The sequence below is a fragment of the Hylobates moloch genome, unplaced genomic scaffold, assembly GCF_009828535.3.
Source record: "Hylobates moloch isolate HMO894 unplaced genomic scaffold, HMol_V3 SCAFFOLD_9, whole genome shotgun sequence".
Classification (NCBI taxonomy): Eukaryota; Metazoa; Chordata; class Mammalia; order Primates; family Hylobatidae; genus Hylobates; species Hylobates moloch.
The window spans coordinates 70,939,103-70,956,185 of record NW_026652284.1 but is presented as its reverse complement, the minus strand read 5'-3'; the positions used below and the strand labels follow the sequence as shown (position 1 = coordinate 70,956,185).

Below are 17,083 nucleotides of genomic sequence, written 5' to 3'. Positions count from 1 at the left end.
TCTATTTATTCTTGCTCTTTAACTGGTGTGATGGTTCCAATTTGTAAGCTACCAAGCTATAGATTTAGTTTTTGCTAGGTTAGTTTCTTTTACAAACAAATTTTAAGGGCTCTAAGTATCTTTTCTGAAGAGTAACTTTATAAGAGAAAAACATGAGTTTAAAACATCTTTAATGAGTCTGGAAAGGGTGCAATAAGGCTCACTAAAATGATTGAGGGATTAACAATTTTTTAAAAGAAAATGAAAGACTAAGCATATTTGGCCCAGAAATAATACAGTTAAAATGAGGCTTGACAAAAATCTGGGAAATTATGAAAGTTTTATAAGGTGGACATGATATCCTTCAGGTTACTTCAGAATATTAAATTGTATGCACTTCTCTTAAAGGTTGAGAAAAATCAAAGTTTTCAGTAATACTTTGCCCTGATGACAAAAACATATTTGACTTTCTTCTCCTTTGCCATGCAAAATATCCCAAGTACCATCCACAGAAAGAAGCTGGTCTTTTGTTCTACACTCAATCAATTACTATATGCAAGAAAAACTCAGGAAAATTTTCCAAATGTCTGAACATAATGAAAAATATCTATCAATTTAATAATTTAAAAGGTGATGGAAAGCTGGGTTTCCCATGCCTTCAAATTTCTCTTACTTTTTTACTCAGGGTTCTTTTCACTTCTAAAGTTGCTGCTCTGAATGAAATCTTCAGGATGTATAGATTAGGAATGTAACTTCTGGCAAACAGTCACTACGCAAGGATTCTAATACAGCAACAAACAAGTAGGATGATTCATGGAATTCTCATTAGAATGAGATTATACTGAGCATTGAGCTTAAGCTTGTGCCTGGGCAGTCTTGAAAGGTGATTACAACTGCTAGACACTTTCCTTGGCATATAAGGACCTGTGGTTGATACAGGTAGTTTGGTTTTGAAATGCACTAAAAACATTCTCTATGATTAAGACCTGAAATATCTCCAACCTTGGTAATATTCATATACAAAAATCTTTGCAGAAATCTTTGCATAGTTATTTTGAGGTTAAACGTATTCGGGGTTTGTTTTTATGGGATTTATTTGCATTCCTGAGAGAAAACCTGACTGAAGAGATCCAAGTCATTCCAGGGCATACAAAAGAAAAAAAAAAAGCTGCAGTGAAATACTCTTAAGGAAATTTCTCAAATGAACATATTGATTTCTTAAAATGAAAGATTAAAGAAATAAATGACTGAAACAAAAGAGAAAAACCAGTAGAGTTAGATTTGGGAATTATGACTGCTATCTAAACATGTGTGAAGAGGGCAATATATTTTTGTTTTGTTAAGACTTTTTTTTAAATCATTACACTACTGTATATTTATCATTTGTTCATTTAAAAGCAACTTATAAAATATGACCTTTTAAAGTCTATAAGTTTACATGATGCTTTTTTAATGTAATTTTATGAGGAATAATGTACTTAATTTTGATATTTAAAATAATTATACTGCACTATAGACACAAGCTCTAATTATGCTTCTGAACAATATTTGCTTTTCATAATCAAGTATAATATTTTAAGAGTATTTTCATGAGACAAAAGAAAAAAATTGAGTAGCCAGATATGTCCTTATTATTTTCCTTCTTTCTTTCCAAATATTCTCAAAGTGGGTAAGTCACTCCTCAAGCATGACAAATATAATATTTGTAGCAAAAAGACTTGAATTTTTAGAGATGGCAGGAATGTGATTGGGTAACACTGTCTTAGAACATTCTTTCACAAAGAACAGAATCTTAAACAAGTTCAAGAAAATGCAGTGTATTAGGGAGATACCAATTTAATGGACTCCAAAGTGAAGTCAAAACTCCAGACATAAGGAAAGGAAGGAGCTGGGTAGCCACAGGGGCCTCAGCAGCAAATGTTCATAGCCTCTGACTTTCACAGCCTACCATAAACAGTGTGAGACAGTGAGTCTGACTGTTTTGGTCCAGGTTATGTATGACTGACTCCTTCAGGTCAGGCTGTTCTCTTGATTAAATTAGAGTGGTCAGGGATATGAACAGAGGCAGGATTTGGAGGAAAGCTTATCTTCTTAGAAGGCGAGTAGAAGGAGAAAATAATTGGCATATATAGTGCATTTGTAAAAATAATTAAAACTTGGATCATGCAAAGATAAAAGTTATCAGTTGCTTCAAATATAGCTCCAAAATTTCTGTGCCAACGTTTGAATTAATCTCAGTAAAAGATCAAAGACTGACACTGATATCCCTTCTTAAAAAAAAAAAGGAATTTCATGAATATAATTCAGAAATCTCTACCTAATATACACTTTAGCTCCAAATTAAAGTTGAACATCATTATGATCAGAAAACACTTGTTGTTACTAATGCATATGAGAGAAACTGATAGTAACAATTATTCCTTTAGACTTACTGTATAAATCATTACATATACTTCTTTAACATTTAGTAGTCTTAAAGCTATGCCAAATAATTCAAATTAATAACTATATAAATAAAATAGCAAAACAGGCTGACAAGATCTATTGAAAACTTTATTTTTCATTAATATGAATAAATATTAATATTAATATAAATTAAATGTAACATATTAAAAATCTTCATAACACCCAATTCTGGAACTATTATGGCTTTCAATAAATATTCCAAACCCAAACTTCGATACTAATTGTAATGAGGAAGAAATAATCAGCATACATAACAAAGCATTAGCATCTCAACGTCGGACACCTAAGCCACAAGGGGAGCCTCTGCTCTTTTATTCTTTAAAGTATCATATCCCAGTAAAGTACCACATGGCTTTCTTTCTTTCACAAATAAACATTCTTCCCCAGTAGCGATTTAAGGAGTCAACTATTACCCCTTTAAGCCTGTCCTTCAGTAGATCCACAATGACCTATAAAGATGTTGCAGCCTGGCTCAAGTTCCTTAATAGTTTTCCCTGGCCTTCAGGATAAAGTTGAAGCACTTTTGCAAACACAGAATGCAAATTCCATCTTATCTGGTCCTTTCTTTCCTCTCCAGATTCATCTTTCACTCTCAGCCTTCCAGCTGATACTTTAGTAGTAAGAAACTACTTGTTGCTGCTCTTCACCTTCTTCTTCCAGGACTTTTCTCATTCTTCTCCCTCTGATTAGAATATTCTTCTCCCCACCCCTTTTTTTACCTAAGGAATTTGTAATCACTCATAATGACTCAGCTTCTGTAAATGTTCCCTGAGCCTATAAAATTGGGCTAAAATTTTCTCCCTTTTGGGACTTATGGTCCAAAAGTGTCCTGTACATAGCTCAATTACAGCATTTATGAATTATATTGATACGATCAGCTGATTGGTCTATTTCTCCATAAAACCGTAAGCTGGTTCCATGTTGTACCACCAATACCTACTATGGACTTGATATGCTAGAGTTATTGTTGAGTATAGTTACCCATGAATACTGTTTCTGTCAACAAAATACTTAAGCCATTTGATGAAGAATTTGAAACCCACCAATGAAGTCAAGAAACTTCTAAATTGGTTGTTTGAAAAATATTCAACTGCTTGAGTAAAGTGAATTTAATCTTTTAATTTTTCTTAATAGTTAGCTTCAAAAAAATGTCTGTTTATAGATGTAGCCCAAGAGCATTTTCTTGGCATCTTGGCTCACTGCCTGGAGCCATCTCAACACTTTGCCTAAGGCAAGATAGTGATTTTTCAAGCAATGGACACACTGATAGGTCTGAAGACATGGCTGAAATGGTGGTTTTTCATATAAGGGTTTTGTAATTGTGACTGTCACAAACAATCTGATTTGGTTCAATTGCCCAAAACAAGCAGCATATTTCTATTGCTCTATACCCTAAAGTCCTCATTATTTTATATTTTTAAGCATAGTGAGAATATAAATAGAAACTTCAGAAATGTTATGCTAATACAAAAGAGAGATTTATATAGGCAAAATAAGTAAAAGAATGGATCACCGTATACATTGGCTCTCCAGAGATAATTGTGTCCTCAGGTAACAGTGATTTGGAATTCAGCACACCTGAATTGTCCAGATAACTGCTACAATTCTTCCTTTTCACTGTGTTAATGTAAGAATGGCCTAAGAATAATTTTTAAACAAAGCAAATTGAGATTAAGCCTCAATAACAAGGCAAAATTCTACTTTTTAAATTAATGGCAGAACTATATTTATTTATAATTTATACTTTGGCTTTACATTCTGCAAAGTGGGAACAATCTAAAAACACTTTAGGGGAGCTTTCTACAAAAGATCATTAATTTTCTGATTCAAATTCAATTTTTCAGAGCAGTTTTAATTACTAAAGATGTATCTCAGAATTAAGCATAGGCAAACATTGCAAAATATACCCTCTACATTGTTCCTCCCTTTCTTCTTCCTGGACATGAATGCATTCACGCTCTCTCTGCCTCATTTATGGAATCCAGTGATAAAAAAGTTTCTTACTTAGTATTATGTGTATCAATGGTATGGAAGAGCTCGTGTAATTCTTCTCCACTGAGAACACCATCTGCAAAATATGCTTTGAATTCTTCAAAGGATAATTTTCCATCATCTGAAATGGCAAGAACAAAGAGACACAAATTATTTTAATTTTGTACATTGTTCTATCTTTTGCTTTATAAAACTTCACCCAAACGCTTGTGCATGTACACACATGTACTCAAAAAGAAAGAACAGCTGAAGGTGTTAAAAAGAAAAATAACTTAATATATCTTTATATGACACAGAACACAGATGTGTACACTGTAATAAAATATAAGTCTACAAGGTTCTAGGTATTTTTTGGTTCATTTATTCATATGACAAACATTTAACATTTAATGAACCATTTAAAAGGCCATACAAGAAAGATGTCCACATAACCAAATAAAGAGCTCAGCACAGAGTCAATTATTTAGATGTTTTACCTTCATGGTACCAAACACAGATAGGACCTAGCAGATTGCAGGATAAATATGATGTGTTTAATAAATGTATATCAGAGTTGTTATTATAGTCTAACAAACTATGTCCATTCCTATGCCCTTTAAATCAGTGAGTACCTTTAAAGCCAAAGACATTTTACTTACTGTAGGGCACAAAGGTGAAACCCAATCAGAGAGATAACATATAATAAAAGAGATCATAAAAGAGATAATATATACAGACATTATAAGTATTTTATACAGTAGAATACGGTTAATGCAATAAGAGACAGAAGTATTTTAACTGTATGGGAGTTTGGGTAACAAAAGATTCTTTCCACTTGAGGGCCTGAGGGGTTTTAGTAGCATTCACACCTGACTTTGGACAACAGGTAAAATCTAGATCAGCAGAGATGGAAGAAACACATTAATAACAGGCAAAGGATTTGTACAAAACGCAGCAGCAGCAAACCTAGAGAAATGAATGGACGAGAAAAGAGAGGGAAGCATCTTTCTCTCTGTGCAGGGAGCTAGTTTTTCAATTATCTCAGATAAGCTGCCAAATAACTGTAAATGATAGTAAGATCCTTTCCATCTACAATGAGAAAACTGAGGTTTAAGGAGGATGGAATTTGTCCAGGGTCACGAAACTCCTATAACGTAGTTCTACCAACAACTCTATACTGAACAAAGTGGAATTTGTCTTTGAGTAGAAGAATATTTGATTTAATAGAATGAGCTCGTCTAGATTCATCTAGAACATTTTGTTTCCCCAAAATATGGCCCACACATTGCCTGGAGCACTGCTGAAATGCAGATTCCTAGGCCCCATCAGAGAATTAGAATCTCACAGAGGGCATGGAGGGGTGGGTAGACAAGAAATTTGAATTTTTATTATAAAGGATAAAATAAGCCTAATCATAGAATTCCTTATTTTTTTCAGATAAGGACTTACAGACTACAACATTTTTAAAAAATCCTTATTTGCAAAAAATATAAATATAAATACTCCTGGAAGGTTTTAAATTGTATTTCATTTTGCTTTTTAACACAAAAGGCACAATAATCTAATTTTCCAGTTAATTTTTGCCAACATTTAACTGGGCAGACACAGCCTTAGAGGTAGAATAAATCCAGATCTGAATCAAGCACAGATCCAGGGACCTGATCTTCTGGGTCCTCCCGGGCCAACCCAGCTTAGCCATTCAGGTGACATAACAACCCACTGCAAAATGAAGTTCAATCCCCAGGCTCATCAATTGCCTAATTTTGTGTTTCTGTTTTTGAGTGAGGTAGTTTTATGCCTCATATGACTGTTTTAAACTTAGCCCCATGTAACCTGATGGATATGCTAGACAAGACATAGTGTGGTATTTCTACTGTATATCTCCTTGCTTTGATGAAAAATATATTGCCAGGTTGAAAAACTGGACACAAATTGGACTGAGGTTAAAGAGCGAAAAAGACCTTTTCATGTACTATTAAAAAAAATAAAAGAAAGAAAAAAGAAAAAACAGAAATCGACCTGATATTTTCATCTCTAACACTATGATATGTAGTGAATGTAATATGTATATATTGACGATGGAATATGTTTTCCTTGGTGAATGGTTACTATTTCTCAGGTGAGTGGAAACAGACTATTACTGCACTCGGGTTGCCTGTGCACCCTGTGGATAGGGTGGGCCCCTGTAATACTGCTTTATAATTATGTGCATTCTATCAAATAAAAGCATCGATTAATGAGTGCTCTGATGATTCTCTGGGGCTAAAAGCCTTTTATTTAGAAAAAAATCCTCTTATTAGAAAAAAATATATAAAAAGAAAAAGGAAGCATTAGCTTATAGTCTTGGCTTGAAGGGTGGAAATTATGCTTTGAAAACCTGTTGAGACCACATGCAGTATTCCTGAAAGACTTCACTTTAGGTGGCCACACTTTTAAATAAGCAATTGCAAAGAGTTACTTTTGAAGAGTTGTAGACTAGAGCCTTAATGTTAAACAAAAGTATTACATTTTTTAAAGGAAAGGGAAAAATATTCCCTTGTAGTATGATTCTGTATTTATAAAGCAATTATAAATTTTTATTAGAAACGTTTTATTCAAACTTCAACTTTCCTGTTGATATTTTCTTTTGAAATGGAACAACAGAGTTAACCTTTGATTTATAGTTGTTTGGCTCACAGAATAGCCAAATCTTGTGAGGTCTGATTTCCTATGGTAATAAATTTGAACTTTTACCACCAAAGGGTACAGGTTTTTCAGCTTTTTCAATTGGAATTACATGCTTTGTCCAAGTTTATCCGGAAAATAGTTGGCCCTCCTCTGCTTTACTTAAAAATTATCCTGGCCTTATGTTCCAAATTCCAATAATTTTTTGAGATGGAGGCAGCAGAGTGCAGTTGCTTAGACCACAGTCTTGGGATAAAAAAATCTTGAGTTTTTAACACGTTTTGCCATTTGCTAGTAGAGCACTTTATCCATTCTTTCATCAAATGTTTATCAAGGTCCTAGTATGTGCCAAAAAACTGTGTTTTATATTAAGAACATAGGTAGACAAGCTTTTAGGTAGACAAGCTTTTATGGATCTTATAATTATGACATAGTAAATGGTACGATATAATAAGGGGGATTCTACGAGACACAGGGCGATGTGAGAGCATTTTGAAAAAAGAAAAAAGAAAGTCCAGCTATAAAGGGATTGGGAAGGTTTCCCAGAAGAAGTGGCACTTGTGATGAGACACAGATGAAAAATAGGGGTTAGTGAAGGAAGATCTTTAAAGAGAAAGAGTACTCCAGGCAGAGGGAATGCAAATGACAAGGCCAGGAGGCAAGAAAAGACTTGGGTTGGAAATTGAAAAGAAAAATCAGTATACTCAGCCAAAGGGTATATATTTGGAGGATAGAAGGAGGAGTCAGAGTTAGATATGAAGAGGAAATACATGAGAAACCATCAAAATTATTATAAACAGTTTTTAATTTACCCCAAGAGTGCTCAGGAGCCACAGTCATATTTTGGAAACCTTACTGTGGTTGCAGTAAGTAGAATGGAGTGGAGGGGAATGCTGTGAGAAGACCTGTTGACAGGGCATTGCAGAAGTCCAGCAAAAATCAAAGGTGGCAGAGACAGAATCACCACACATTGGTGGTCAGGTAGAGGTGATGGGTGAGAGAGAGCAAGTAAGTCAAGGATGAGACTTGCTTTCCAAACTGAGCAACAGATGGATGGTATCATCATTCATTGCTAGAGAGAACACTGAGCAAAAGCATGGAGTGAGCTAAAGAGTGTTCTTCTGGATATGTTGAGATTAGGGGTACCTGTGGAGTAAGGAGGCATCTAGTGCACAGTAGTAGAATCACAGGGGTCTAGAAAAGTCAGTGGGGGATGGGGGCTTGAGGTGTATGCTTGGGAGTTACTAATACCAAGTAATTGAGGACTTAGAAGTGAGTGAGTTCTCCCAGGGAGAATGCCTACAACAAGGAAGAAAAGGGTCCAGAAAGAACTTTGGAAGTGACAAACTAACTCCTTTAAGTTTCAGATTTTGTAAATGCCTGGCTATTGAGAGGATTAAGAGAAAGGCTATATAGAAAACACTTAATACAGCACCTAGCACATAATAAGAGTTCAACAATGGTAGATATAGATTTACTAGTTCACTCTTCCTAAGTGAAGATCATTTATGTGTTTTTAATTTCCATTTTCTACCCTTCCTTGAAAAATATTTATTGAGTACACATAGAAAATGGGTATTTAAGGTATGTTTAATGACAGACTTTTTTTTAGGTAATCAGGTTTGTAAATCTTAAAACTAGTGCTTCTTTTTTTTTTTTAAAGACTATTTAAACACTAATTTGATGTCTCCTTCAAGCTGCATCCACAAACATGACAACAGCTAGAGCTCTGATCTGAGTATTGCCCCTCCCCCACAGCAATTTTAATCCTGTTTTTGTGAGCATTTAAAATGATTATGCTCTCAAAACACTGGTTTTTCACTTATGTATTACTTTAGCATTTTTGAACACTTCAAATATTATAGTTTATCAAAATGAAAACGTCATGTTCAATAATAATAATGGAATCCTTATAACAAAATGAACTCATTGAAGTTATTACTGAATTTAATTACTCCCATTCTGATCTTTTCATGTCATATATTTGTTTCAAAACAACTTACTAACAATATATAAATGAAAATAAAATACCTCTTCTGATTTTAGCTCCAACATTAAGCCTTAGATGTCATCATTCCTGTCCTTAAAACAACAAAAAGCTGAAAAACCTGAAATTCAATGACTTTTCTTCAACTCATTGGACAACTGAAGTCAGGGTAAACTGCTACCCTAAATCTGGAAAGACAGGTAAAAGCAGAGAATCACAGCTAAGATCTGCTTATTTGGAACAGAAGCTACTGTAGCCATAAACTGAGAGGGACCCTTTAATGGTAGTTTTGATGAATTGCTGGAGGGTGATTGTGGATGAGCATGAGAGGGAGAAACTGCTGGGGGTGCAGCCTTTGGGGAACCTCCATACTTTGGTGGGTTTTACCTCCAGAAACTTCACCAGTTTCTCACAGTGAGGAGGTAAGAAAGATTCCTTTGTGGCACTGGCAGGGGAAGGGGAAGAGTTATGAAGAAATATATCCCAAATGTTCTCCATAAAAAAAGGTCTACTCTCCAGGTCAAAGACTTTACCAGAGCCCTGTCCCATCTGAGAGGACAGGCATTTTTCTCACTGTAGTTTATACTAACCTTTCTTCCTCAACTAAGAGCATGGACAGCTAAGAAACACCTGCAAAGGTGTCAGCCCAGGCACACAGGCCCACAAAAAGACTCGGATTTAATCATAAGTTTAGAGATCAAGTCTGCTTCCCCACTCCTTACCACCACAGAAGGACTCCTGTATGATAATGGTGAATGACAGCTGAAAGAGCTGCCAGACTTAGTCCTTTTGAGGGGGAGTACTTAGGGAAAGTCAGAGTCAACAGAAAAACCAAAAAGACACAAAAGGAATTTGAAGCTTCTGGCCCTACCACTAGAGCAAACATTAAACACAGCCCATCCTATGAGATTGACATAAATCCTCATACTAGAGGCCTATTTATTTCAGTTCCCATTACCTAATACATCATGCCTGGCTTTCACACACAAAAATATTCACAAATCATGCTAAAATGCAAGGAAAAGCACAGTCTGAAGAGACAAAACACGCATTAGAACCAGATTCAGATATGACACAAATCATAGAATTATGAAACAAGAAATTTAAAATAACTATGATTAATTTGGCTCTACTGGAAAAAAGTACACAATGTGGAAGGAGAGATGGGTAATGTAAATAGACAGATAAAAATTCTAACAAAGAATGAAAAAATACTAGAAATAAAAACTGTTACAGAAATGAAAAATACCTCTGTTGGGCTTATCAGTGGACTTGACGCAGCTGAAGAAAGAATGAAAGAACTTGAGGATAGGTCAATAGAAATGTCAATATTTCTCCTCCCCTGTGGCAATTTTAATCTAGTTTTTGTGAGTATTTAAAATTATTATTCTTTTAAAACACGGACTTTCTGAAACAGCAATGCATAGCAAAAAGAGAATTAAAAAAAAATCCAAGAACTCTGGGAAATTTGAAAAAGTGTTACATGTAATTGGAATACCAGAAGAAGAAAGAGAGTACAGGGCAAAAGAAATATTTCAAATAATAATGGCCAAGACAAAATTCATGACAGAAACCAAATCACTGATCCAGGAAGCTCAGAGAGTACCAAAGAGGATAAATCTCCCCTCACCCAAAACCAAACTCATACCTGAGTATATCAGATTCAAACTGAAACATACCAAAGACAAAGAGGAAATGTAGACAGAAGGAGAAGAAAACAACAAGCATCTCTGCTATAGAGGGCTAAGGAGAAGAATTGCAGTTACAGTGGACTTCTTGTCAGAAACAATGCAAGCAGTAAGAATATGTAGTGAAATATTTAAAGTATTGAAAGAAAACATCACAATCTAGATAACCTCTTCAAAGGTAATGGTGAAATAAAGTCCTTCTCAAACAAATAAAACTGAACAAATTAATTGTCAGCAGAACTGCTCTGCAAGAAATGTTAAAAGAAGAAAGATCCAAAATCAATATCTGAGCTTTGACTTTAGGACACTAAAGAGAGAAAAATAATTTAATTCAAAATAAGCAGAAAAAAATAAATAATAAAAATTAGGGCAGAAATCAATGAAATTTGTAACAGGAAAACAATAGAGAAAATAAACAGAAGTAAAATATGATTGAAAAGACTGATAGACTTGACAAACCTCTAATCAGCCTAAGCAAGAAAAATGAGAGAAAACACACATTATCAATATCAAAAATGAAGGAAGAGTTAATCATTGTTGTTCCCACAAACATTGAAAGGATAATAAAGTAGTACTATGAACAACTCTATGTCCATAATTTCATAATTTACCTGAAATGGATCAATTCATTGAAAGACACAAAACTGCCCAGGAGAAATAGTTTATCTCTGTAGGTTGATATATATTAAATAATCAGTTATTAATAACCTTACAAAAAATAAAGCACAGACCAAATGGTTTTGCTGGTAAATTCTACCAAGCATGTCAGCAACAAATGATACTGATTCTCCATAATCTTTTTCAGAAAACTGAAGCATAAATAACACTCCCTAATTCATTCTATGAAGCTAGCATTAGTCTAATACCAAAACCAAATAAAAACATTACAAAAAGGAAAACAACAGAGCAATATAGCTAATGAACATAAATGTAAAAATTCTCAACAAAATATTAGCAAATCAAATCCAACAATGCTTAAAAATTACATACCAAGATCAAGTGGAATTTAATTCAGGTATGGAAGGCTGAATTGATATTTAAGAATCAATCAACGTAATCCACAAAATCAACAGGCTAAAGAGGAAAAAATCATATCAACTGATGAAGAAAATGCATTTGAAAAATCATACACCCATTAATAACTCTCAGCAAACTGGGAATAGAAAAAATCTTCTCCAACTTGATAAAAAAAAAAAACTACAAAAAAAATCTATAGCTGACATCATACTTAATGGTGGGAAAGCAGATGTTTTTTTCCTTAAGATTGAGAAGAAATCCTAGGAAGTATCCCTTTTCACCAATCCTGTTGAATAATATATAGTAAGTCCTACCTGCTGCTAAGACAAGAAGCAGAAATAAAGGTTATATATTATAGATTGGGAAGGTTGAAACAAAATTATATTTCTTCACAATGACATAATTATCAATGTAGAAAATCTCCCAAATTAGCAAAACACAAAACAAAAACCCTAGAGTTAAAAAGCAAATATACCAAAGTCATATGGTACAAGGTTAATACACAAAAGTCAATCGCTTTACTTATTTCAGCAATAAGCAATTGGAATTAGAAATTTAAAACAATACCATTTATAATCGAAGCTAAAAAATAGTTTGGTGCAGATCCAACAAAATTGTAAAAGTTCTAAATGCAGAAAACTACAAAACTCTGATGAAAGGAATTAAATAGGATCTAAGTAAGTAAATGAGATACTCTGATGTCCATGGGTTGGAAACTCAATATCATTAAGATGTCAATCCTTCCCAACTTAATCTATTGATTCAATGTTACCTCAACCAAAATCCCAGGAAAGTACTCTGTGGTGTTTAAAAATTGATTCAAAAAAAGACCTAGAATAGGAAACACAATACTGAAGAGGAAGAATAAAGTTCGAGGACACTTCCCAATTGCAAGATTTACTATAAAGCTACAGTAATTTAACCAGTGTTGTATTGCAAAACAATACATGCATAAATAAACTGATCAGAATTCAGAGTCCAGAAGTATTCCCACACTAATATAGTCAACTGATTGTTGACAAAGGAAAAAAGGCACTTCAATGAAGAAAGGATAGATCATCTTTTCAACAAATAGTGCATAAATTATTGGATATCCATGTATGAAAATTTAACCTAGACACAGACCTAACACCTTTGAGATAGCAAAAATTAACTTCAAATGGATATTAGACCTACATTTAAAATTAAAAATTAGGAGAAAATCTAAGTGACCGTGATTTGAATGATGAGCTTTTAGATACAACATCATAAAAGAAAAATTAATAAATTGGACTTCACGAAATGAAAAACTTTTGCTCTGTGAGGAGGGGAAACTGTTAAGAGAATGAAAGACAAGCCACAGTCTGGGAGAAAATATTTGCGAAACACATACCTGAATAAGGACTTGTATCCATAATATACAAAGAACTCTTAAAACTCAACAGTAAGAAAACAAAAGCCAACTAAAAATCAGCAAAAGATCTAAACAGACACTATACTAAAGAAGATATGCAGATGACAAATAAGCATTTGAGATGTTCCATATTGTCATTAGGGAATTGAAAATTTAAACAGTAATGAGATACAAAACCTGAAAAAAACTGACAATACCAATTTTTGGCTAGAAAGTGGAGCAATGGAAACATTCATTACTGGTAGAAAAGCAAAATAATACAGCCACTTTGGAAGACATTTTGGTACAGTCTTATCTAGCAATCACATTCCTAGGTATTTATCCAACATTTGATAATTTTTTCCACTTAAAAACCTGCATGTGAATGTATATCACAGCTTTATTCATAATCACAAAAAAATGGGAAACAAATTATTTTATTCATGTCTCTACTGAAGTAGCTCAACTGAGGTAGACACATGGATAAAATAATCTGATACATCCACACAATGAAATATACAATGATAAAAAGTTGTGCTATGAAGTCATGGAAAAGCTTGAATGAATCTTAAATCCATATTGCTAACTGAAAGAAGCTAGTCTGAAAATGTTACACACTATATGATTCCAATTTTATGATCTTTTGGAAAGGGCAAATTTATAAAGATAGCAAAAAGATCAGTGGTTGTCAGGAGTTTGGGGAGGTTGGAGGGAGGGTTGAATAGGACAAGCACAGAGGACTTTTGAAGGTGGGTAAACTATTTTGTATGACATGCTATGATTGATATATAACATGCATTTGCCAAAACCTATGGAAATTTACTGTGCAAAGAATGAACTTTAATGCATGCAAAATCTTAAAAAATAATTTAAGAGTTCAGGGAATCTCAGGATAGAATGCAGAATGTGACAAAACAATTTAACTGTATTAGGAATGTACAAAACAATCTCACTGGAGGGATTGAGGGAGAGTGGTGCTAACTTAAGTAACTCTGTAAAATAGTGAAGTCTGTAAGCTAAAGGCAAAAGAAACTGTATATAAGACTGTGCTGTAGTTGATGAAGTTGTTTTCCATAGGGTATGAGTTAAACATTCTGATACTGGTACACATGTAGACTGGGATTAAACAATTATGTAAATAGGTGGCTGAGGCTAGGAGCCAGTTTTCTCACTGTTGAGTAACAGGATATGGGCAAGCAAAGATAGGAGTCTAGAATGATCCATGTGGTAATGGATTAGAGTCTGAGACATTAATATAAACTCATGTTTAGCTCAGTATAGATACCTACAGGTACATACAGAAATATTTATAGATATGTGCATATATATGGGTTAGTATACACATATGTATTTCCTTGCTTCTTAGCTGAAAGGGCTTAGAAGTAATGATGACACATCAGTAACAATGCACAATTATCCAGACCTTGGTTTCTAATAACATTCTCTGATAAAAAAGACCTGAGTTCCTCAGAGAAATAATTTTTTCTAGGACTGGAGTAGAGATTATAAAAGATGAGCCTGAAGCCTCTGTTAATACCAGAATGTAAAAACTCCGCCACCCGTAATTATGAGGGTATGTCAAAGGAACACAGGAGTCAACTAAAGGAGCTCCCAATGGCCAAAGAGGGAAAATTTGAAGAACAAAACAAATTGAGTAATATTGGATTATAATCCAAAGTATACAATAAATATCCATGTGTCCATAATGTTGTGAATAAATGTTAAATAAATAAATAAGAGAATAGACAAATCTCCCATGCAGAAAGATTCTAAATAATTCATGGAGACACTCAGCCATCAAAGAGGTAGAGCATAACTCCCCTCTCCTTGGGTGTGGGTTGGGCATAGTGACTTTCCTACAGAGTAAAGTATGAAAAGAGGTGAAAGAGTAAACTTTCCAGTGGAGAAAGCTGGCAAATGCTACCTCAGCCAGGTCATCAATGTCAACATCAGCATCCTCAATCATATTGATCATATGTATCCTTGATATGATATAATGGCATTTTACCTTTGTGGTCTTTCTCTCTGAAACACATAATTCCAGTCTAATTAAGAGAAAAACACCAGACAAATCCCAAATGAAGTGCATGCTACAAAATAGCAGACCTAGTACTCCTTGAAACTTGTCAAGATTATCAAATCAAAGAAAGTCTGAGAAACTGTTTCAACCAAGAGGAGCTTAAGGAGACATAATGACTGAACGCAGTCTCAGTATCTTTGATGTGATCTTGGAACAGAAAAAGAGTATTAGGCAAAAACTAAGAAAAATCTGAACAAAGTGTGGACTTTAGTTGACAAATAATTTATCAACATAGATTTATCAATTACAACAAATGTACCACACTAATTAACTATAGTGTGTTTAATAACAAGGGAAACTTGGTTTCGGGTTATATGGGAACTCTGTACACTAGCTTCACAATTTTTCTGTAAATCTAAAACTTTTAAAATAAAAACTTTTTCGAAAAATTAGTTTGGGAGGCCAAGACAGAAGGATCACTTGAGGCCAGGAGTTTGAGACCAGCCTGGGCAACATAGTGAGACCCTGTCTCTACAAAAAAAATTTATAAATTAGCTGGGTGTGGTGGTGTGCACCTATAGTACTAGCTACTCAATAAGCTGACAGGGAGGATTGCTTGAACCCAGGAATTCAAGGTTATAGTGAGCTATGATTACACCACTTGCACTCCAGCCTGGGTAACAGAGTGAGACCTTGTCTCTAAAATAATAATGATAATAATAAAATATGAAAATTATGTAGCATTAAAATATTTTAACACATTAAAATATATTAAAAGCTGACTATATTATCAACATGGCAAAATTAGTTATACTTATTCATATTAGATATTGAAATATAACATATATTTAACTCAGTAATAGACTCAACAGATTCAGTTTCTTAACTCTAGACATTCTACCCTGGCTCCATGTATTTTACAGATTATTTGGAAAAATGAAATTCATTTCATGTGTCACTGCTTATACAAGTGTATATATATATATATATTTTTAATTTCATTTATTTATTTATTTATTTAGAGATGGAGTCTCGCTCTGTTGCCCAGGTTGGAGTGCAGTGGCCCGATCTCAGCTCACTGCAAGCTCTGCCTCCCGGGTTCATGCCATTCTCCTGCCTCAGCCTCCAGAGTACCTGGGATTACAGGCACCCGCCACCGCCCCTGGCTAATTTTTTGTATTTTTAGTAGAGACGGGGTTTCACCGTGTTAGCCAGGATGGTCTCGAACTCCTGACCTCCTGATCCGCCTGCCACGCCTCCCAAAGTGCTGGGATTACAGGTGTGAGCCACCGCGCCCGGCCACAATTAAGTATATTTTGACCTGTTATCTTGTGAGACACTTTTAGTCTAAATTTTGTTGACTATAGTCATCACGATAATTTCTTGAAGTAGTTTCATCTTCTTATTTGTCTTTTCAGGAGGGGAAGGAAACTGAAATATGACAAGGCTAAATGATTCAGATGAGGTCCCAGAAAGCACGCCTCCCGAGACACATTCCTGGAAGCGGGTCATTAAAGCTGCTCTCGGTTTAAAATCAACCAAATGCTCAGTTATCAGGTAGAAAAATGAATAATTCAGTCAAATGCTTGGCTCTTTACTGACTTCACATCATATATTTAGATACTTTTTGGGGAAAGCTCATTTGTTACATCAAAATATTTTTGTCACTTGGAATTGTGCTGGGAAAATGAAAAAAACTGTCTTTATTCTGAGGGAATGAATGTGTATTAGTTTTTGTGGCTAGAGAGAATGTGCTCCTAATTTAGTGAAAAAAATCCGTTGAATGTCATTTCCATGGAGAATTAACAATAACATTTTATGTGAGCCTAAGAGAAAAGTAAGAAAAAAACACTTCTATTTACTCAGGCTTTCGTAGAATGACAGATGAAACATGTGTCGGAGGAATATTTAGTTTGTAG

General features: G+C 34.3%; 1 protein-coding gene across 1 annotated transcript in view; it reads right to left on the bottom strand.

Moving 5' to 3' along the window:
- Positions 1-17,083, bottom strand: part of NECAB1 (N-terminal EF-hand calcium binding protein 1) — a 176,524-nt gene that overhangs the window by 138,900 nt on the left and 20,541 nt on the right. The window contains exon 3 of the mRNA XM_032760018.2: positions 4,450-4,558. Within this exon, the coding sequence (XP_032615909.2) occupies positions 4,450-4,558 (109 nt within the window). The remainder of the gene's footprint in view (positions 1-4,449; positions 4,559-17,083) is intronic.